General features: G+C 40.2%; 3 protein-coding genes across 3 annotated transcripts; 1 reads left to right on the plus strand and 2 right to left on the minus strand.

Annotated features, from left to right (window-relative positions):
* Nucleotides 1–242: 242 nt before the first annotated feature.
* On the minus strand, nucleotides 243–5,653 carry sybl1 (synaptobrevin-like 1). The gene is made up of 8 exons (XM_026358650.1): nucleotides 5,507–5,653; nucleotides 4,912–5,092; nucleotides 4,051–4,108; nucleotides 3,522–3,659; nucleotides 3,254–3,344; nucleotides 2,854–2,921; nucleotides 2,667–2,759; nucleotides 243–1,021 (listed from the first exon to the last, which is right to left on the minus strand). The coding sequence occupies exons 2-8, from the start codon at nucleotides 5,055–5,057 to the stop codon at nucleotides 953–955; spliced, it is 663 nt and encodes a 220-aa protein (XP_026214435.1). The 5' UTR covers nucleotides 5,058–5,092; nucleotides 5,507–5,653; the 3' UTR covers nucleotides 243–952.
* An 805-nt stretch (nucleotides 5,654–6,458) lies between these two features.
* Nucleotides 6,459–10,443, plus strand: polr1d (RNA polymerase I and III subunit D). Its single transcript, XM_026357131.1, has 5 exons — nucleotides 6,459–6,550; nucleotides 7,124–7,221; nucleotides 7,604–7,680; nucleotides 8,539–8,621; nucleotides 10,080–10,443. Exons 1-5 carry the CDS (start codon nucleotides 6,512–6,514, stop codon nucleotides 10,125–10,127), a joined length of 345 nt encoding a protein of 114 aa, XP_026212916.1. The 5' UTR covers nucleotides 6,459–6,511; the 3' UTR covers nucleotides 10,128–10,443.
* Nucleotides 10,444–14,482: 4,039 nt separating this feature from the next.
* LOC113160563 (endothelin receptor type B-like) lies at nucleotides 14,483–21,777 on the minus strand. The gene is made up of 8 exons (XM_026357877.1): nucleotides 21,605–21,777; nucleotides 17,699–18,263; nucleotides 16,487–16,599; nucleotides 16,197–16,401; nucleotides 15,259–15,408; nucleotides 15,001–15,134; nucleotides 14,794–14,902; nucleotides 14,483–14,698 (listed from the first exon to the last, which is right to left on the minus strand). The coding sequence occupies exons 2-8, from the start codon at nucleotides 18,086–18,088 to the stop codon at nucleotides 14,546–14,548; spliced, it is 1,254 nt and encodes a 417-aa protein (XP_026213662.1). The 5' UTR covers nucleotides 18,089–18,263; nucleotides 21,605–21,777; the 3' UTR covers nucleotides 14,483–14,545.
* Between the last annotated feature and the right edge of the window lie 1,859 nt (nucleotides 21,778–23,636).

Here is a 23,636-nt window from a genome sequence, read left to right on the forward strand (position 1 = left end):
CAGTAGAGATCAAACACTGGATATCACCAGATTTTATTATTTCAAATCTGAATGTACAATAATTATTTAATTACATGAATATAAACCATATGATGCCAGGAAGCAAATCTATGTACAATGTAAAAAGTGCATTGTGTTAACAGAAAAACATATGGTCACACTGTATATCCTAGTAGGGATACAAGGCAAATTAAGCCTACTATCATTTCCACAGGTGGGAGACTGTAAATAAAAAGTCAGGCTTGATTTAAAAGAATCTTTATATCTAATGAACCAAATTTACTATATTTATTTGTATAATGACATCTGGTATTTTACAACGTCCATTTAGAAGATACTGTGCTTTGTGATAGAATGTTAATCAGAAAATCTACATACTGCGTCAGCTTAGTCAAAAATTGGTTCTGAGCTATATAACAGGTCCAGACACTGTATTGGATCTTCAGCATCCTTTAAATGCTACCTTGCAGCTCCCATATGTCTCTGCTGACATTGAAAAAAACCAGGACCATAATAATTGAATCTTTGCTATCATTGTGGTTAAATTATTATCAGTTTGAACGGATTAATTACATAGACAGGTGCAAGACAGTATCACAAATTGATACATCAGGCCACTAAGTGTATGGGACAGGATGAATGTACCAGACTATGATAAGACAACATTATTGTTCCACATTGGTTTTAGGCCACATGGCTGCTGTCCATTAGTGTGGATATGAGGTGGGACTCCCTGTCCAGAAGGCAAGTCGATGTGCACACTATCAAAGACGGAACGAGGAAGGAGGCAGGAGAAGGAGCAGCAAGTGTTTTTGAGGGATGTTGAAGCTAGATGCGCAAAGCAAGGAAAGTTGTGCTTCCTTTTGTGTCCATTGGGAAGCAGGTTTAAACAGGCGCTTCTCTCCCCGTCCTTTCGTGCTTTATCTCCTTCTCTTTTATCCCCACCCTGCTCTCATTTTTTGACACAAGAGGGCCAGCTGAGGCCTCCACATGCAGCAGAGACAATAATGTAAAGAACCACCTGAAAAGGGAACAGAGACAAAATTCACTTCTTGTGCAACTGTCTAATTAATTCTGACACTGTATATCATAAGGTTAAATCATGAGGTTGTGAACACCAGCTAAACTGTCCTCACAAAATCAAAAGGGCCAATACTGCAATGTGTTTATAAGTACAGTGGCAAGAAAAAGTATGTGAACCCTTTGGGATTACGTGGAGTTTTGCATGAACTGGTCATAAAATGTGCTCCGATCTTCATCTAACTCACAACAATAGAAAAACAGTCTACTGAAAATAATAGTACACAAACATTATATGTTTGCATGTTTTTATTGAACATAACATGTAAACATTCACAGTGCAGGGTGAAAGTATGTGAACTAATAGCCTAATGACTTATCCAAGTGCTAATTGGAACCTTGAGTCCAATCAGTCTGATGATACTGGATGTGTTGGTGAAAGCTGTCCTGCCCTTTAAAAACACACACCAGTTTTGGGTTTACTGTTGCAGCACTGTTGCTACTCTCCCTAGGCGTGGTCGTACTGTAAAGATGACTGCACCTGATGTTGAATCCTAGAGTGTCAACTAAAGACTTACAGAAATCTCTGGCACATGCTAGCAATTTTGTTGACACATCTACAATAAAGGAAAAAATTAAACAAGAATGGAGTACAAGGGAGGACACCACGGAGGAAGCCATTGCTGTCCAAAAAAAATATTGCAGCACGTTTGAAGTTTGCAAAAGAGCACCTGGATGTTCCACAGCACTAGTGGCAAAATATTCTGTGGACAGATGAAACCAAAATTGAGTTGTTGGAGAAAAAAAGGCACAGCACACCAACATCAAAACCTCATCCCCACTGTAACACAAGGCGGAGGGAGCATCATGGTTTGGGGCTGCTTTGCTGCCTCTGGGCCTGGACAGATTGTTGTCATTGATGGAAAAATGAATTCCAGAGTTTATCAAGATATTTTGCAGGAAAATGTTAGACCATCTGTCCGCCAACTGAAGCTCCGCAGAGGATGGGTGATGCAACAGGACAATGACCCAAAGCATACAAGTCATTCAACAAAAGAATAGCTTCAACAGAACAAAATACACCTTCTGGAGTGACCCAGTCAGAGTCCTGACCTCAACCCGATTAAAATGCTGTGGCATGACCTTAAGAGAGCCATTCACACCAGACATCCCAAGAATATTGCTACACTGAAACAGTTTTGTGAAGAGGAGTCGTCCAAAATTACTCCAGATCATTGTGCAGGTCTAATCTGCAACTACAGGAAACGTTTGGTTGAGGTTATTGCTGCCAAAGGAGGGTCAACCAGTTATTAAGCCCAAAGGTTGACACAATTTTTCCACCCTGCACTGTGAATGTTTACATGTTATGTTCAATGAAAACATATAATGTTTGTGTACTATTATTTTCAGCAGACTGTGTTTTTGTGTTGTTGTGAGTTAGATGAAGATCGGAGCATATTTTATGACCAATTCATGCAAAACTCAGCGTAATCCTAAAGGGTTCACATACTTTTTCTTGCAACTGTAAGTATACATGATAGACAGCATGGCTGAGCCACATCATATCTTAAAGAATAGTTAAAGAACAGTTATTCTGTTTCCAGGTAAAAACTATCTTACCAATTACTATTACTGTCTGTACTCACCAGGCACACCAGCACAATGACAACAGTAAGCTTGAGGTTCTTCATACACATGGCTCGTGCAAGGTTACGACTTGTGGTCTTAAATGTGACTGACTAGAATAGCATGAAGAGAAAATAACATTCATAAAAAGTATAATTACTCAATAAATAAATAATAAAAAATAAAAACACTGGTCTCTGAACTCACCGAATCAACCAGATTTTCTGTCTTGTCAATCAGCAACTCCAGCTTCTCTCCTCTCTGAGCTACCAAATCTGTAAAAAGACACAAAGAGGTCAACTGGGAATACACAAAAGATCTCCTGCAATGTGATGTATCAAACTGTGGTCAAATAAGAGACAGTAGTCCTGCACCAGAAAATGCTTTTAGCCAGAATATCTGCTTTCAACCATTACTTCACTGGCTCATTCACTGAATGACTTAACTGTGATTACGGATGCAATCACAACACACTGCATCCATTTTGATCTAAAAAAAGGCCAGACACATATAATAAGCCTTTTCTGATCTAATTAAATTAGCTCCACATCAATAGGAAGTGTTTTAGGCACCCACCCCTATATAAGGAGACTGATGAGTAGCTCACCTATGTTGCGGACCATTATGCCCTTCAGGTCATCCACCTGCATCTGTGACTCAGTGAGACGATCTGATCCACGTGGGTCTGAGTGGTGTTTCTACAAAAAGGAATAATTAAAGAGAAAAGTAGGGGAGGAAAGGAAGATATCAAAAGGAGATCTAACTTTATTTTGTTATGACGAAATCAGTTTTTATAGGTTATATAAATATTTGTCAGAGTCACACTGCTCACATGAAAATGTTGCTCAATAAGCTCAGGCTCATGTCATACTCACCATCTGAGCCGCCAGTGTTGAGGAGAACTCACTATTCATGGCATAGGGTAGAGCTGTTTGTGCTCGTGACCCATATGTGGTCTGGAAGCGCTTCTTGACCTCACTGAGGAAGCTGAATGCACGTGACCTCTCAAAGTCCTTTAATGAAAATAATTTAATTAATTCTGTATATGTCGATTATAAAACACACTAATTTAAAGGTATGGAGAAATGAAAAAAAAACATGTATTTATTGCTTATCCCTTATTTAAATTCAGACTTTATTATTTATCTAACTATTTTATATACTATACTATATATATATATATATATATATATATATATATATATATATATATATATATATATATATATAATATTGTGTGATATGAAAATTAAAAACTGCCCCATCCAGTATAAGGCTAAAGTCCATCAAACGACACAGTTCCAATCTCAAATCCATTTCAAGGGACCATGAATATTTTCAGTGAGCATATCATTCTGTCTCATAAACAAATAAATACTGTATCTGAGGCATTTACATACTTACATCATCAGTGATACACAGGTATATAATTCTGTCATGGCAAATGTAATGAAAGAGATAGCTATGAAAGAAAAAAAGAGAGAAAATGTTTCAGCATGTGGCCAAAATTGTACATTATATGCCCTGGAAAATTGTTAAAAAAACAAAAAAACAAAAACAAGAAAAAACATGACTAGAAGTAAGCAGCGCTAAATTGGCTCATTCCCTGTTTTCGTGTTTATATGCACTGTAGCAATGACATTACTTCTCACTCTCTGAAGTCATCTGATTTTAGAAATGTCCACATGCACACATTTGCTTTTCTAAGTAAACTGGCAAATTTGAAAAATTTTTATATGGACAGACATACTATTATAAGGGTTCCCCATATCTCTCCTAAGGGTTCACATATACATTTTAGATAAAAGCAACTTTAGCGATGTTATAGCAACACATTATATCAATACCAACTGGAAATAATCAACTGCAATATCTATGTGGATCTCAAGTTTGGTCTGGTTTGCAAGGAAACCAACATGTTTGACCTGGTTGATCTAAGTGAAAATAATGTCACAATCACACTAACACATCTTCTAAATTCATCCTTACTTGTTGAATTTGATGACAATTACAGCCTTCTTTTTGCTGTGTATAATCATTTTTGGAAATGATCATCAACCAAAGATATTTGGGGAAACCACTGGGAACTAATGAGATTAAGACTACCCTGAAAGATTTGTTCAACGCTTCGGGTACATTTGCCACTGTCATGGTTAAAGTACAATATAAACTTTGACTTGAAAACTAGAAGTTTGAAACTAGGTGATATGAAGTCAGTTGTAGGCTCATGTTGCATGTCGTCTGTGTCAGCTGTAAAAGTCCTACCTGCCGTGGCTGTAAGTCAACTTGTTATTCTCTGAGGGGATTTTGGCTAAGATCTGTTCAGTTACTTCCAAGAAGTTCCCACCACACCATGCATGCTTGGCCAGGATGGTGGTACCACGAGCCACCACAGCAAACAGAATTGCCATGGCAACAGCTGGGGGGTGTTCACCGCCAATACTCGCTGACAAGACAAGAACAAGAAGAGTAAGGTGATGTTTATCATGCTTACCTAATGGCTACTGGAAGAGCCAGAGGCAAGCAGAAACACAAGATTGCTTAACACAGAAAGATTCTGCTGAAACACCTGATTGCAACGTTACGGATAGCACAGAAATGATGTGGATCAAATTATGTTTGTCGCTAAAAAAAAACCTCGTAACCAATAAACTAATGGCTAAGAAAAGATAGCTATATAAATGCAAGAAAAAGCCAGATTAACAGAGACTGAGCAACAACAAGCTAGTGAGCTAATATTATTGTCCAGTGCACATCGACATTTGCTACTTAACGTTAAATGTTTAACCTATAAACAGAGCTGACGTTGCCTCAACAATTATCATGTATTTCAATTAGTTAATAACAATAAATCCAATACCTCAGTCTGTCAGCGCTGTTCAGAGTAGCTCGTTTATCGCAAGTCCCAACATCTAAAGAGGTTTCAGCTGCTAGCAAGCTAGCTAATCCCTTTCGAGTGACTTCTGCTTTGCTAATCGTTTAGCCCCCCGGGCCGGAAATGAATCCACTCTCTTTATGGTTAGTGTAGTTCTTACCACATTCCCTAACCTTAGAATTCAATTGTGTCGCGTCGCCTCTTGAACTACATTTCTAGTTCCTACTATGACCGTTATCGTCATGTTTTCATGGGGACGTCACGTTATTGCGACAAGCACGTAGACGCACGGGGAAGCCCATGGGTGTGGTGTGATGAGCACATAAGCCGCGCCTCCTAATGCATGTATTTATCACACGTACATATCTTTTGTACCAGTAATGTTTCTTTAATGCTGTTTATTTAACATTAATGTATTCATCGTAGTATAATGTAATGCATATTATTAAGAAAAATAAAAAGGCTAGCGCGATCACAGTCTGCAGTTCTCTGCTATATGAGGTGGTCAAAGTCCGGCTGATGTGGCGCCGTTAGAGCCCTCGACTGTGTCTTAAAGGCTGTTAAAAGCTGTTGGCCACTCACACTAATTAACCTTACAGAAGACTTTAATACCTCAAATACTACACTCAGCACTATGTATACTGGCAGCTAATACGAGCAAATGGATTCCAATAGTTATAAATGTTTTAATAGCATTTATATCTCTTTATATAGCATTGTAGATACAGTCCTCCATGTGATGTGTGCAAAGTTGACAGAAAAACTGCACAGCCCCGAATCTCAGAAACTACTGCTCATTACACAGAAATATTTAGAATTTGTCATATGGGAACATATGTAAACATTTGCCAGATCGGATTTGGATCGTGGAGCACTGGTTGATTTGAGATGAAAAGATGGGCCCCTTTGAGCGCCTATCGTTTTGCCTGTCAGACAGTGAAGAGGGAGTAAAGCCCCTCCTATGGGTTGACGGGCAGTCTGATGTAAAGCATGGCTGGGGAAGGCGAAAAGAAGCCGGTGCTGAGGATGGTAGGACGCAAAATGTCTCTATGTTGTTTTATGCTTGGTATTATATATATAGCGCCATATGGTGGTCCCGCTGTAAAACTAGGTTTGAAAAATGTCCAGCTAAAGAAGCTAACGATAGCATTTGAACCACTCGTAGGCTCCTCACGTGGGTGTAGCTACAGTAACGTTAGCTAGCAATGATGAGTTTACTTCACATGAACATTAAACTGAGCGTCAGACTACACTATAGTAATATAACCTTTTGTTGTGGACACGCAGAGTGAGTCTATCGTGAAAAGGTCGCTAACGTTAACCTGTAACTTGAACCTTTGTTTGCTTTAACGTTACATTTGCTTCCTTCTCAGCCCATTGCTAACTCCGAGTTTCTCCACTGGGGGGCAGTCTTTAAACAGTTTTTACCAGCTTCCCAATGGGTTCAATATGTTAACAGCTGCTGAGCTGATGTCAGTCAATGTAAACAACAGCTCTACATGATAGTTGAACTTTAAAGTCACTAGTCTCCAGGGAGCGTGCTGCACAGTTTAGTGATGACTGGATTATGACATGCTCTAACGAGTTTCTGTTGTGTTGTAGGTCCAAGCCGATGCAGCTGATGAGGGCTGTGTAACATTCGTGCTGCATGATGAAGACCATACACTGGGCAACTCCCTCAGATATATGATAATGAAGAAGTCAGTATGTTTTTCTAAATGCTGTTGCTTTAAACTCAGTATGTTGTGGTCGTGGGTTTCATTATTTAAGCTCTTTGTTTTTCAAATACTCATCTCTCCTCTGACGTGTGGCATATTGATGGTCATTTGCAGTTGACTCCAGCTAGAAGGAAGTGTTTTCTTCATAAAATGATTAGAGATCTGCCAATCGATAATAATGATATCAAAAAGAGACTCTGTAAGTGTGTATGTCATTCCGGTAAGTCTGTATGTTTGTTCACTGTGGTTTTGTTCTCAGATGGTCCAGGACAGCTGGGATGAGTTGGAAACACTACTCCACCCATTCTAAGCAAAACATTGATGCTAATAACAAATCTTGCTTCTCTCTGTTGTTTTTCATCAGTGTGGATGTGGATTTTTGTGGCTACACCATCACCCATCCCTCTGAGACCAAGATCAACTTTCGCATTCAGACACGAGGTGAGAAACCCCTCTCGCTTTGTCCTCTTTTTATTCCTTTTCTAATCTAGTGCATACAACAGCTAGAGAGTGGCCGCGTTGCAGAGTAAACACGTTGATTGGAGTCTGGTGCATTCACTTTCTCCTCAGCCGCAACAAGACGCCTCTGTGACAGACTTTCAGCAAAACGCACACACATACACCCCCTCTTGCTCTTGTCCCCAGACAACTTGCCTCGTTACAACAAGAAAACATCGACCAACTTCTTCGAAGTCCCAGTAGATAGCAGCACCCTGTCACATGAAAGGATGTGCAAGACTGAGAACTTGTTTGTGTTGTGGAACAAACTTTTAAAATGCCTGGAGGATCTTTCCTCATGGACACATTTAACTTTAGTAACAAATGTACTTTCTCTCCAGCAATCTTTCTATATTTATGTGTTTTTGTTGCCCACCCTGACCACAATAAAAACGAGTCCTCCGTGTACATGGGGAGAGGTCGTTGACCAACAATCATCTTCATTCATTCCATTTTAGTAATTTTCCCCTTTTTGATTAATCAATTTGATGACCATAACAAAATGCTCAAATACAGTGATGTTGTGTCAGTTTAAGTATCTTATTTATACTGATATGAGTTTAGTTACAACAAAAGTAATTGCATAAAAAGCATTTTCATTCCTATTCATTTTTTCATTTGTTTATTTCTCTTCTATATTTTATTTTTGAGTGCTCAATTCGACTAGGATCATTTTGCAGCATCTTTGCTTACATCATATCTCTAATGCTGAAAGACTTTTGCTCTATAAAGACGGTTTTGTTTGTTAAAACTATAACAGGTGGTGGGTTTTTTTTTAGAGGTGTCTGCTGTTTGTTTCAGGGGGCGTTCCAGCCACAGAACCACTGAGGAGAGGCCTGAATGAGCTCAATGATGTTTGTCAACATGTTCTTAACACCTTTCAGGTAATGCTGAATGAACCGACGGCACATGTGCCAGACAGTAAAACTACATGCTTGATTTGTGCATCAAAGGGTTTATTCACTGGCCCTGAAGCTCTTCACCTGCAACAGGACTACACTGTGAGCAATGTAGGACGAAATGCACCCAAAATGATTCCTTTTTTTTGTTACCTAAGAGCCGTTGCTGACATGTGGTGTAGAGATACTTTATTGTAGTTTCCATGTGGTTTTGCTGCTGGAACCTTTCTAAACATGATGCATGACAGTGAAAGGTTCCAGTAAAAAAACATCAACTTTTGATTCATTTCTGATTCATTTCATATACATTTCTTCTGCTAACAGAATTTCCCCCAACTTTTATGTATTGATTAATTTTCTGCTTCAAACATGTTGACCTATGACCCTCCTTCGATTTATAAGGTAGCATGAAGAGAACTGGGTGTGGTCTTGACCCTGACCCATGACACTGGCACTTTCACACCAGCTGTTATGACTAGATTACACACAATGGAAACTGCATCAAAATATACATGTAACCATAATACCTTTGCTGGCACTCCCACCCCACATGCCCAAACAAGTCTCTTTAAAGCTGGAATCTTTTTTTTTGTGAATGTGTTTATAAATTATAGAGATTATTTATTTAAAGATATTCCTCCAAAATGTGTAAATACATATTATTTGTATTTAAATTGAAAAACCTTTTCAAATTGATAGTTATAGTAATTTTTTCAGCATTTTCAAATAGCTGAACAATTAACTTTTTAACAATTTCGTCGCTGCATTTGGCTTCCATTTGGCTGCATTCACTTACCTCCTAGTCAGCTGTTGTTAGCTCAGCTGGTGAGGACACAGCTGTGCTTCTCACTATCGTCCTCTGAGATAACGTAGTGAGTCTGCTGAAGCTTTACATGAGCCTCATCTGTGCATTTTGTCCCTAATTTCTTACAGCATAGTGAAAAGCTCCAGCTCTGGTGGGGAGAGAGGGAAATGTTAGAGTAGCCAGGACTTGCTACATACAGTATATACTGTAGTATGTATGGTACACGTAAAAGGGTCAAAATTCATTGACTGCTGCAATGTTTGATTGAGCCCATGTGTTAAAAGATCCACAGAGAGCATGGAGGCGTGTTGATGACATTACCATCACGCAACTAGCACAGCAAGTTGCTGTAAACAAAGCACAGTGATTTTCGCTCATCACGCCTCCTGAAACTTCTACCCAGATGTCTCCACCAGTATTTGCAGTCAGGACAATCAGGTGCAGACATTGTCCAGAGTTCATATGAGAAAAAGTCTCAAGAAATAAATGGTAGTTTGTAGCACGGGTTCCGGTGAGACAGCTTAGACAAAGAAGACTAAGTGAGAATTGAACCTTGTAAAAGTAAAGTCAGTCTTTACTGATTAAATGTCACTGTCTCAGCTCCAACTCTGACTGTATGTTCTTTCATTTTGTTCCAGGCAAGAGTTAATGAGTTCAAAGAGAGGCAGGAGCAACCCATGGAATGAAGAGCATCACATATGTGGGGACTGTAGAACGTTCAGACACAATCGTACTGCAAATAAACTGTAAAAGAAACAGCTACAGTAACAGCTCCCTCGTTGTACACTAGCCTAACAGAGGTGTGGCACTTGTTAGAGTATTTTGAACATGCCGCATTCAAACATTTGTACAGTATTTTTATATTTTGTTCACATTGATTTATGATGTATGATAAATGTGTGTATGTGTGTTCATCATTCCTAAATTGTTGGAATGATTAGCAAAACAAATTTAGAAACATTAAACAAAGCCAACAAAGATTTCCATCTTCCTGTCTCATGGAAAGATTTCGTAACACATATCGCTCAGCCATTTGACTTGCACTCTCATATTTATTTTCATATCATGTAACACCGTTTGAAGGATGTCCAAACCTAAAAGGGATGATTCTCTCAAAAACCAAATTGCTCTCATCTGTCCTTTGAAGCCGTGTTTGACTAGTTGAAGGAAGAAGTGGAAGTCCTTATTAACAGAGGAATGTGGTGTGAGGGACTCTGTCCAGTGCCAAGAAGACAGAGAGGGAACATGAAGGCAGAGAAGTGTAAATAATGCGGCTGAAGTTATTTGAGGTTAATCGTGTCCGTCTGTCAGTCACATGGTCATGCATGGCTGACTCTCTGCATGTGCAGCACAATTTGAGGGCAAAGAGCAATTAACTACAAGTCATATTTGGCAAAATACAGTATGTCTAATCCTGTGTCTGTCCAAACCGACAACATACTTGTAGGAGCACTTCTAAAACACATTCACTAATAGGTTTTGAATTGTTTATGTACAGAAACAGAACTATATAAAACGCCACACATCCAGTCAAGTTTTATTTTCTATGGCTCAATTTCACAAATCACACAATTGCCAGAAGGGGCTTCATGGTCTGTACAACAATGGCATCCTCTGTGCGTAGATGCTCAGATTGAAGAAGGGAAAACTCCCTCACAGAACCCTGTAATGGTGGAAAAAATTAGTAAGACAGAGGAGGGATCCTTTTTTCAGGATGGACAGACGTGCAGTGGTTGTCACGTGTAGAGAGCACAGACAATCAGGACGACACTTGGTAAATGATATAAATAATATGATAAGGAAGGATGTTGAGCAAGTCTCAGGTGACGCCAACAGACTCAACCGGAGCAACGTGACCTCCTCTCCACCATGAATACATGGAAAGAAGACAGACTACACAGTGTAGTGTCACAGTCACATCAGAACAAACCTCCGATTGCACTGATTAGAATAATCATATATTTTATTGATATTTACTTCCTACTTGCATCTGTGAGCTCACCAATGAAGAGATGCTGTGGCCATGTTGACAGGACCCCAACTGTCAGTGTGCAGTGTTCAAAATGCCTCTCAACTGCTTTTCTAATGACACACTTCTAGTTCAGATCGTAGAGGGGAAAGTCCCAGAACTCATCAAGTGGTGCAAAACAACATCGAGTGTGAGCACGAGATCCTTAAAATATTGTTTGTGCAGAAAATCATTTATTTACAGCAGCTGGGAGAAAGTAGAGCACAACTGGAAGGATACGAGTCTCTTAGCAAACAGTAATTTGGAGTGTTGTGCTACGCTTGATGTGGTTCTGTTAAAAATGTCACTCTGTCGTGAAGCTCGGGATTTAGTGCACAGGGGGGAGTCTCAGTTCATACCAAGTTTTATTTGAAACATTTCAGTGTATGTTTGGTTCACCAGTTTGAAGGAACATTCCTCCAAACTTAACAGCAATAAACTTTCCTTTGTTTTTTCCTCACTGTTGTTCAAATATTTTCAATAATGTACTTAAGTCAAATAGGCGATTATGGATTAGGGTTAGTATTCTCAGCTGGTATACTGGGTTTTTGTTTATTCTACACTGAGCGTCATTAAAGTCTTTGACCTCAGCGTTCAGCTAAGTTTGTTGCCCAAAGCAAGTTCTGTGCATTTTTTGAGCGGTTAAAAAAAAATGAAACGCCACAAAAATCCATCCCTCCAGCATTCCTGAATCAAACCTTTATGAATTACTCCGAGGCCAAATAAAATAAATAAATACAAATTTACGGCTGGTGATTATTGAGGTTTGTTGCCTTGTTGAACTTGCGGTCGTTTCTAAGAAACAGCTTCACTGGGAGAAATAAACTGAACTCCTTAGAATCAGTAACATGCGCTGATAGAAAGGACCTTTTCAGAGATTTAATCAGCTGTTATCTCCATCACACTGCTTCTTGGAACTGGCCCCTGGAGTCCTGTGCTCACTTGTCTCGAGCAATAATTTCCAACCGGGAAAAGCTTTGTAGAGGGTAATTTGTAACACATTTGACCTGTTGTCTTTAGATGATCTCTCTGTAAAGTCTGATTCAAACCAAATGTAACCTCAGATAAAAAAAGCCAAAGAACACCAAGCTGAGGATGTAATATTTAAACTGTGACGGGCTGTTAATAACAATGATGACTGTTTAAGTTCAGTCCATTCAGTCTCATACCACAGCTGTGTTTGACTTTTAAAGGGGAGGTTGAGCAGTCAAGCTGTAAAAGTGATTTTATGTTACTGATAACTAAAGAAAGATACACGTAAAGCACACAAGATATATTCACAGGAAATGTCAGCAAGGCCCTCGACAGTCTAAACTCCTCCTTCTTTCAATCGTACAGTATCTTGTCGAATCCTTTGTCAGCAAATATGAGACTGCGTCAGCGTGACTCTGTAAATAAACCAAACAAGTGCTATAAAATATTTATTACTGCATACCATTAACAAATAAGTACAATATGATGTACAATATAAATGCAATTCAAATCACCAGGGTCAGTATTCACATTTCATTCCATCTTCAACCTTGAATTACCTCTGAAAAAGCTGCTCAGATGTGCTGTAACTTGAGTTTAAGAGTATATGAGGTTTTTACATCATATCTTAGTCACAATGTACTGAATGAGAATGAATCGACCTCAAGTTCGCGTTTCTTCAGTACATACTACTGCCAGTGTCAAAAATTGATTCATTCAGGTTTAAATTCTATTTACAGTGAGTTGTGACACGCAGGTTTCACCAGCATCACCAACACTACAAACACAAACTGCAGTTTCTCCTAATGCCGAACTTTTTAAAAGAGCCAGATATCAATATTATTTATCATTATTTTTGTTTCTTCATGTTTTGGCATCACAAGATTTGTCACGAGTATGTGACTATGAGTGCTTGCAGCTATCTCTAACTACAGTTGTCCTAACCTCAAAGTTAGTGTAAAATATTAGGCACATGTTGTTTTGCTGTGTTACATCCCACACACTTCACTTCTTATGTTTGAGCTTCCTTCCATCCACACATCATGCAGTTTAACATGTTGTTACACACCTTCCCTGCATGTTTCCAGTTGATTTAACTATTGGAAATTATTAATATGTGACTATTAGAAATTATATAGTTAAAAAACATATATTTTTACAAACATCCAACAATACAAAATCCTTTTTCTTGCTATAACTTTTGAATTGGCTTATTTAAAAAAATGTATTCCTTAAGCAGCTCTCTGAAGTAAATTTCAGATTGATTTCCAGCCACAGGAACATCTCTGTGAATAATAAATGAAGTTCTTTGTGTGTTTTGTGATAATTATATACAGTGGAGACCACTTACAACAGCACGAGAACTCAGACAATAATAATATTAATAATGATCCGTTCTGTGTCACATGGCGGGAATCACCCGGTGTTTGCCAGCGTTCTCGGACAACAGCTGCCCTCCGTGTGACTTACAGGCTACAATTCCCAGATAGAAGGTTTCCAATGTTCGACTCGCCATGTGACTGTAAGACACACAGTGGGGCCCATTTTACTTGGGTGTGATCATCTCCGGTCAACCAGGGTATGAGCAGTGACAATGCAGCTGATTGTCTGACAATCAGGTACTGATCCTGTGTATGTGGAGGCACATTTTACTAAAAAGACATCCTCACCTTTATTTGTATCAGGAATATAACTCCGGGTCATAGTCTCCCCAATATCTTTGTCTGTGAGGTATTAAAGCTTCAGCAGTTGGTACTTGTAAGTGCTGTTATTCATATGTGAAACACTAAGGCTGGATATAACCATAAGTCTGCATTAACATAATACTGTACATGAATATACATGTGGCTTGAATAAACATTTTCTATAAATGTATTTACCATAAACGTCCACTTTGAGACTTTTAATCCTCTACACAAGCCTCGGCGTCAGAGCATGAACAGATTTATGTAGCCTTGGTCTCAACAACGTGTGTTACAGCTGGAACAGGTGCAGTCCTGCTAATTCGTTCGTCAGTTCAGGGTTGATCCAGTGAATCGCTCCACTTTTTTTCCTCCTGGCTTAGATCTGATCTCTCCATAACTGATGGGAACATGAGTTTGGCACAAGAGGTTTTCCAGTCATTTAGGAGGAGCTTGTGTATTTCTGAATGGAGCTGGAGTGGGAGTTGGAGCTTGAGCGGTCCAGTCTGTTCCCGTGGCAAGAGACTTTCCAGCGTCCTCCTGAGCCCCGTTCTTCGAGGGGGGATGTTCTGTAGCACCAGCAGCACAGACAAGACTGTAGGACATGAAAACACACATTATCTTTGGCTTTTCGTTGACTCCACCTGTGAATAAAACCACAGTGTTCACCATCAGTGCGTTCCCTCCTACCTGGAAGCAGTTTTTAAACTTCTGGCTGACGAAGTAGAGAGCAATCGGGTTAATGCAGGAGTTTAGGGAGGCCATGTTGATGCCGATGTAATCCATCACTAACAGGAAGCTGACAGAAAAAGAGGCAAAGTTTATAATAAAGACCACAGGAAGTGACAGGGCAGAAAACAATGGGTTCTACACAGCCTGCTGTATGCACATGCCTACCTGAGCAGCTCACAGCGATTGGGGTCATTTTCGTCGTAGATAGTTTTCTTCAGAATACGGCTGAGATGAAGGGGCAGCCAGCACAGAGCAAAAATCAACACCAGGCAGAACACCGTCTTCGCTACTTCCCGCCGCTACAACATCCACACACAAAGACAAACACTGACGCCAGTGAGTTCCTCTCACACATCGTACAGAGCAGAGGTCACAGGTCACAGGTCACATACGATTATCCACTCCTCACTTTTGCACTTGTACCTGTTTCATGTGGTCGTTGAGGGCGATGCGCATGCCTTTCTTGCGACTGAGCATTTCACAGGACATGAGCGTGTAGAAGATTCCCGTGCAGGCCAGAGGGAGGCAGAAATAGAAGCCGAAGAGCCACCATTCTTTCATGTCCTGGTAGAACTGGGAAAGGAAATCCTCTCTCGTTAAAAAGTCCAACAAGTATACATATGGTCGACTAAATTATACCACAGGCTGGAATCTCCACTAGCAAATATATTTAGCTTCATAAACAGTGTCACCAGAGTTCAAATAGCACGTTAAATAAAATACCACAGCATTTGTTCAAAAGCAACATGAGCTGTATTAAGACATATCACATTGTGAGGTAGCATATGTTAGACATGTTTGTGTTTGTGTATAATGTGGTCACTTCAGGACACCGGACTTTCTTTCATGACGTCATACTCAAAAAACTATTCCCTGATTAAAAATGACACATTACAATTACACAACAGTCACAGCTTTACTCTGACAAACAGTCAGATGATTTAAATGCAGTGTATATGTATTGTATTAGTATCGGTAATTACTTGTTGGCTAAGCTTGAAAAAGAAAGAAGGAATCCTGATTGAGGAAACACTAATTGCGTCGCTGCTCAGGCCCTTTGCTTTGATGTGAACCATTCTGTTCACATTTGTGCTTCAAAGTATCATCAGGTGCTGGCTGAACAAACCCCACAGGTTTTTCCTAACTTAACCTTATTACAGAGCTCCTAATCAGTGGGAGAGCATAAGCTGGTGGCAAAATAATAACACACAACATGAACCATTCTAAACATCCTTATATAAAAAGGGACAAAAGTTTATGTTGTGAAAATACGAATACAAAATAACATATTTACATATTTAAAAAGGTTGCTCATGTGTCAGTGCTGACAGATTACACATCTAATCCTCTTATGTCCCTACCTTCAAAAAACTGGTCGTCTGTTCTGGATGAAGCAGGCAGACACGCAGCTTGTTGCCTCTGTACAGCAACTCCAACATGTCGAATGCCAGCGCCTCAGGAACTGCCAGCACCACAGCAACCAGCCAGATCAGAGTCACCTCCACTGCTTTCCACAGAGGGATGCCCATCCCTTTCACCCTGCTCCATGATGTCACTGCATGGTAGCTGCACACACACACACGCACATGCATTATGTGTTTGTTGCCAGTGTCTGTCCTGTGTGTGTGGCACATGCTGTCAGTATGCTCACCGGTCAATACTGAGGGCACACAGACTGAGGACCGTTATTCCCACTGAAGCTTTCTGGATGAATGGCATCAGCTTACAGATGTACACGCCGAACGGCCAGTCCTCAGCTATTAGCTGCCCAGAAAAATAATAGAGAGGAAAGAAATCTGGGGTGAGAGACATGTAAAAAAATGTTATTCAGTCGTCGAGGTTCACGTAGGGGTCCTTTCTTCTTCACATCTTTCATGGTTACTGCTGCAGCTAAAGCCAAAATAAACAAAGCTGTGTTCCTCCTTTAAGACCTTCTACCAGGGGGGATAAAATGAATTCAGCATCAGGACAGTGTTTTTTAGGATGTGCATTTTATTATTGGCAAGTATTTTCTATTTCATTATTTTGAAATGTATTCTTTTTTTAAAATTCCTGTTTATCATTACACTCTGTATTATTAGTTGAAATACCTAAAATGCGTGACCTTTATAGGTAGTAAAATATGAATCAGAGCGACTACTCAGACTTGTCTGGATAAAATGCAGCATTCCAGTTTTGGAAAATCTGACAAAAAAAAAAAAAAGAGTCTCATGTTGCATTTTGTTTTTTTCTTTGGTTTTGGCAAACAGTTGTGGTCCTATTATGAGAAGCACATGTGGCACTTAACACCCCAGCCCACTGAATGATTTCACTTCACACACTCAATGCAAATGAAGAACAAAAGTTAATTTCTCCTAAAACCCCAAAACTTCAGTTCACTGCAACTGTTGGTGTGTGTCTTAGATTGAGTTCCCTGTTTAAATGATACTTTATTTGTTGGTAGTTTCTGTGGAAAATCATCACAGTCTGCACTGAAAAAGGATATGAACAAAACCACATGAAACCCACTAATCACAGAGACAAACCACAACAATAAACCCGTAAATAAACCACTGCTAACCAGAGGATGTGCTAGGAAAGGCGTTCCAAACAGGTCAGTCACTACTCTGAAAGTGCCGAGCGGGGATGTTGCTTCGGATTAAAGTGATACTAAATTATGCACAGGCCCTGTAATAAATATAATTCCCTTAAAGTTATGTTCTTACATTTATCTGTATGCATCTTATCATTTTACAGTCAACAGATACACATTTGGTATGTTTGCATCCACTCCAAAAAGTCTTTTAACTTGAATTAGCAGAGGTCATAACTCATCAGTCACACTGAACAAACAGAAAAAGCCACAAAGCATTGATGTGTTTACCTTAAAAACATTGATGGGGATGGTGATGATAATATAAAGCAGATCCCCCAGTGCAAGGCTGCCAATCAGGACATTTGGCCCGTTCCTCATACACTTGTTCTTATATATGATCCTGAGCAGCGTTGAGTTGCCGATAATCCCCACCACAAAAATCAGGCAGGACACGATGGTGTTCACGTACTTGAAGGCGTACTTCATCTCTGTGGGCTTGATGCAATTGGGGGGAAAGGAGCCCCGCGGCCGGCCCTGCTGTGGAGGTGGAAGCAGGATAGAGGCATTGCCCTGGGAGGATTCAGAAGGTTCAGGTTCACCCTGGGAGTTGCGGATCACCCTAGAGGCTCCGACCTCCGCAACTATCAGGAGACTCAGCAGAGCGACGAGAGCCCTCATCCTCACACGAGACTTGCACTCACTCAGCAAGGGGTTTGTTCGCTCCGAGGTACGCCGCGGTCTAAAAGCACATGCTGAAACACACTCACACACGCATATTCAGGCACACACACAGCCGCACAGGGTCTTGCGCCAGTCCTGGCAGCATGTGTCTTCCAGTCCAAGCTTCTTTTTCCTGCAGAGAAAGTAGATGAACCATCATGTCACACAGACAAAAGTGGTTGCATGTGTTTGGCAAAATTCAAATATGTGCTTTCCAAGAGCCATGCGGTGGTTCAAATATTCAAATGTATCAACAGCTTTTGCATGAGTTGCCATCTGTATAGACATTCGTGGCCCCTGGATCTTGAATCCTACTGACTCTGATGATCTCTTTTCCTGTTATACCACCATGAGTTGGACATTTTTAGTGGCTCTGTGCGAGGTGCACAGAGGATGAATCTTAAAGACTTTGGTGATCCCTTAACCTTTTTATAACTACTAACAGGTTCAGTTTTGTACTTATCCTGTGAAATATCTTAACATGTACTTGACGGATTAGGACACAGTTCTGGAATGACATTCATGGTCCCCAGATGGTGAATCCTACTGACTCTGATTATTCATTATGACTTGTGTGCTTCTGAATGACATATCTCCACATGTACAGGTTGGGAGGATTGCCACAAACTTTGGTACCGACATTCATACGTCCCTTGAGATGAAGTGTGACTAACAGCTGATTGTTCACCTTTTATTTGAGCACCATCATCAGATCGAATACTAAAGTACCAGTACTTTAATGACCACATACTTATACCATTCCCATCAGCTTGATCACTAGTTTGTGTTTAGTGCTGAGTAGCAAATATCAGCGTCCTACTACACCAACTAACTAAGACCGTGTTGAACTTGTGTTACCAGATTCTATATTGATCCAGGGAGATTTCTGAGTTTATTCGTGGACAAAAGAAACATTTGTTTAACAATTACTGTTTTTTATGTTTGGTAATAAACTAACAGCAAAATCATCTACACACCAAGGAGACTTATATAACAAGTAAACATGGTTCCAATTTTCTTTTGGCAACTTACTTGTAAATATTCTTACATAATATACAGAGTTTCAAAATTGATAAAACACATTTATTCAACCAGCTCAAGCCTGATCTTTTTCAGGGAACAATCTGGTGTCTGTGTGTGTGTGTGTGTGTGTGTATGATAGAAATATGTTCTTTGTCTCACAGAGAACTCAAGTTTGGCTCTATGCCTCCTAAAAATCATGTGTACCATAAAAATGCTGTGGGGCATGTCCTGGGATAAATGCGTTGATTGACAAAGGCAGCAATATGTGTAGTAGTGAGGCGCTATTAGAGCGCACAAACACACACACATACAGACATACACGTGCCCTCAAGTGCCCCTGGGGGACAAAAAAGTTTTTTTTTTTATTGAATTGAGTTGAATTGAATTGAATTGAATTGAAAATCGGATAAAAGTAGATGTACAAACCTCTTGATACCATGTTATAGAAGGTTTGTGGGACCATTCTTAGTTTAGTTTATTCTCAGGGTTTAGGATTGTGTTCTTACAAACCAATAAAACACACAAATGCTCATGGGTGCGTAGTCTCTTTCACACACAGCCGGCATTCATAGCTGCATTTGGCTCAATAACACAGAGGGATGTTCTGTTCACACACACAAAGACACAAAACTCAAATGGATGAACTCACACACGTATCACAAGAAATCAGTTTTGAAAAACTTGGCCATCGTCCATACATATCTCCACTATCATCTGAATTATCCCTTTGTGTTGTAGAATCTGGAGGCTTGTTAGGCCGTGTTAGAGCTGCATTTTCTGATCTAATTGGAAAGCGGAGTTTTAATTGGGTTGATCCTCTTAATCTAATAGACTTTACTGTGGAGGCTGTCACCGACCTTTAGTCCTGTTGGCTGCGCTTCTTAGAAAGAAGGAGCGGGAACATTGGCAAGCAGTAGAAAAGCAAAGGGGTTAGTGGCTGGTCAGAGAATATGAGTGTGTGTGTGTGTGTGTGTGTGTGGGAAGAGAGGGCAGGAAGAAGGGCATGACCAAAAGTGCAAAAAAAAACACAAATGCAGGGAAGAAAAACTGGCAATAAACAAGGCTAAGATTGACATTTTGATCTACTGTAACATTGAGAAGAACAAAAGGAGGAAAAGGAAAGCACAGAGAAGGCAAAAACAGAAAAGGGGAAAGAGTGAGAGCTGAGGTACAATGAGGACAGGAGCCATGAGATCGACCTGAAGGCAGGAGAGAGACAGAGATGTGAGGAGGATACGTGGAGGCTGGGCTCACACCAGCAGCACTGCTACATGGTGACAGTATAAAAGGACAATTTTAAGTCTCAGCACTTTCACTTTCAGTATTTTGTATTATTTCTGAATGGATGTCTTTTCTGTATAGAAAAACGACATGCGGCCTCCTCAACTTTATAAATGTAATGCTATTTTGTTACAGTATGAATGTGTTTATTTATTTACTGAGTTGACTGGATCATTTTTTACACTAGTTAATACCTAAGTCTACATCTGCAAGCTAATATTTATTGTGACAGCCCCCAGATTTATGTGTGTAGAATTTGATGCCGCTGATAAATAAACATAAATATAGATGTTTAGTCCAGATTTGTTTGACAAATTCTCAAAGATGAAATTTTGGACCAAATGTGTTGTAACCTAGAGACTGTGGAACAGAAACAGCAGTTGGTAAAGGTGGAGCTGATTTAAGTATAAATATATATAAATCACTTTATATGGTGACATTATATGATGTCAGCTAATAACAGTAAAAACATTTAATAATATATGTTTTTAAGTAAAGTAAAATAGGAATAGTCCTATCTGAAATCTTTAAAATTGTACTTATAAGTACAGCAGTAGAGTTTTTAGGATAAGGGAGACTCTAAAAACGAAAAATACCAGCCGGGTTTCAGCTCCACTGCGCCTCAATGCACAAACGTGTCAGTTAAAAGTTAATAGCCTCATTTTAGATTCTTTGTCGAAGTGTGAAATATCGTTTTTCTGCCAGTTCCCCGCAGCTCAGTGGTCTCCACCGTGAAAAGATCCAAATAAATCCTGTCTGCACTGGACAAAAAGCCAGTGAGCTTGACAGTGGTTCATTCTTTAGATCTATATCTATGATGGTGAGGGCAGCAGTACAGATCCGTCTCTCAGTGACTTGAAAGCGCTGCAGAAGAGACACGGTTTAAACTGTGAGCCTGGTAAAGATCACTTCACTGTCAGACTGGGATGAGCTTCTCTTTCTATCTGCGTAATAGCCAGACAGCCAGACATTGTCACGGTGTGAGAGACTCTCCGGTCCAACACGCGCTCAGCAACATGTGTGGACACAGTTGTTCATTTGCAAATTGCTGAAAAACTGCACGGATACAAGTGGCATTAACAGTTTCAATGTAGCAGGTTCAAAAATACAAATAAAACAAAATATAAAAAAAACTTCCTACTAAGCATCCTTAGTCTTGAGCAGACTTACCGCACCACGGTGCAGTGTTGCTCTTGAGTCCAAGCTTTCCACCTCAGTTCCACCGAAATGGTGTAATGCTCGTTAAATAAAGATGAATCCTTTGGTTCCAGCAGTAAATCGTCACAGTGTGTCTTGTGCGTCCGGCTGTGCGTCAGGATCCTTCGCTCCCTGCTCCGACTGCGATCTGACTCACCACTAGACAACCCGCAGTTTTATAGGCACAAGCCGGGAGGCTGCAGAAACAACCAATCACATCCCAGACAGCAGCATCCTTGAAGGGTCCAGCTTCACCACACGCGTCAACCTTTTTTTTTTTTTTGGAGCTGAAACGTGCTCCGCGTCCTGCGCTTTGACAACAGCTAAATACTGTTTTTGGTTGTTGTGCTGTTGACGTGCACATTGTGTGGGTGAGCAGGGGAAATGAATGGGAAGACGTCAGCTCCGCTAATCTGTAAGCTCTCTGTAAACAGGTTCACTTGTATCAAACATGTATTTATGATCTAGAAGATTTAATCACCTAGAAGATCGGATCACCTGTTGACAAGTTAGGGTTTAGTATAAAAAGTCTAAAGTGCACCTTTGTTTTTTTTCTATAATTGTTTCAGTGTTGCTTCAGTTACATTTTCTACTACTTTCTATTACTGGGAATATTCCTATTGGAGGTATTCAACAGTTTCAACACAGTCATCACCCAGCTGGTATATTAGCAGCCATTCAGCCACTTGACACTTGAATGTAATACAAAAACCAGAGTCCATATATGATTTGAAAAAGATTTGGAACAACTCACAGCATTGAATTTCTCTGTGTCTGTGACTCGCTTGTGGACACACTTGCACATGCAGTTGCACATGAGCGAAGGCAACAAACAAGAAACAAGAAACAAAATCTCCTAAACTAACCCCGACCCACCCCTCACACCATCATCACCACTCCTATTATATCAGTGGGTGCACACACACACACACACACACACCAAACAAAGGACCTTTCTGTGCAGTCTATTTAATGGCACCCATTCCCCGCTCTATTTTGGGAGGCAACTATTCCTGGCGCATCATTATTGTCATTAGCACAGTCTCATGTTATCGAACCATTAGCAGACATTATCACTATTATACACATTCTTACGAACGCTGACTTCTCCCCAGCCTCATACTGCACTGCTCTACACCTGTGTGTGTGCCATGCTTTACTAACACTGATGACACATTCACGTAGTGGGGATGTCTCATGGTGATTAGATGCTGGTCCCCACTTTGAAATCATAGAATTTCACAGTGAAACCATGTTGGATGAAGGTTGAGGCACGTAGTGGCTATGGCTAAAGTTAGAGTAAGTCTCCAGGAAATGAATGTAAGTGAGCGTAAAAACCCCACACGGTGAGGACGTGCTGTAGTGCCTGTGCTCTCTAGTGGACTTGGCAGGAGGTCAGAGTTGTGTAGTTCACTTTAAACCTCTTCCTGATTGCACACAATCCTCTTTCACAGCAAACAAGCTCACTTTGAACTTTATTGTATGGGGATCCTACTGTCGTTACTGTGATTAAAAAAGTTATTTCTTTTAACCCAAAAAGTGTCAGACACCGAAAAGAACAAAGGCTAAAGGAGGAGTCAGGGACTGAGAGGTGATCCTGTGAACCCATGAACTGAGCCAATTACTGATAGCTGCTCCATCTTCAGGCTGATGTCCAGTGGGAGGAACCTGACAAACATGTCTTTCTTCACCACATGGCTGCTGGAGCCTGCGTCATGTTGCCCTCAAACTTGTAAAGACTTTCTGTCTCTTTGTTTCCAGCCCCCCCCCCCCCACAAACAACTCTCAATATTGTTCTAATCTCTCTGGGAACGATTAAAAAAAAACTCATTACCAGAACTTTTCTTTCACTTTATTTAGTTCTCGGGGACTTACCCATTTCTGCTATTTTTTGCTGAAAACCACAAAACCACACAATTCATCCACTACTAGTTGTAATGTGAGGAATCAAGCGTCCCCATACTGTGCTCGACTCTTGAACTCCGGAGTTTCTCAACAATTACTG

This window comes from Anabas testudineus, chromosome 10 (genome assembly GCF_900324465.2).
Source record: "Anabas testudineus chromosome 10, fAnaTes1.2, whole genome shotgun sequence".
Taxonomy (NCBI): domain Eukaryota; kingdom Metazoa; phylum Chordata; class Actinopteri; order Anabantiformes; family Anabantidae; genus Anabas; species Anabas testudineus.

Coding starts and splice junctions, on each gene's coding strand:
- sybl1 (XM_026358650.1), bottom strand. CDS start 5,057: ATGGCAATTCTGTTTGCTGTGGTGGCTCGTGGTACCACCATCCTGGCC. Junction 3,660..4,050: donor ACCTGTGTATCACTGATGAT/GTAAGTATGTAA, acceptor TTTTCATTAAAG/GACTTTGAGAGGTCACGTGC. Junction 2,922..3,253: donor CATAATGGTCCGCAACATAG/GTGAGCTACTCA, acceptor GTCTTTTTACAG/ATTTGGTAGCTCAGAGAGGA.
- polr1d (XM_026357131.1), top strand. CDS start 6,512: ATGGCTGGGGAAGGCGAAAAGAAGCCGGTGCTGAGGATG. Junction 7,681..8,538: donor CTTTCGCATTCAGACACGAG/GTGAGAAACCCC, acceptor TGTTTGTTTCAG/GGGGCGTTCCAGCCACAGAA. Junction 8,622..10,079: donor ATGTTCTTAACACCTTTCAG/GTAATGCTGAAT, acceptor ATTTTGTTCCAG/GCAAGAGTTAATGAGTTCAA.
- LOC113160563 (XM_026357877.1), bottom strand. CDS start 18,088: ATGAGGGCTCTCGTCGCTCTGCTGAGTCTCCTGATAGTTGCGGAGGTC. Junction 16,402..16,486: donor TGTGCCCTCAGTATTGACCG/GTGAGCATACTG, acceptor GTGTGTGTGCAG/CTACCATGCAGTGACATCAT. Junction 14,699..14,793: donor AGTTTAAAAACTGCTTCCAG/GTAGGAGGGAAC, acceptor CATGTCCTACAG/TCTTGTCTGTGCTGCTGGTG.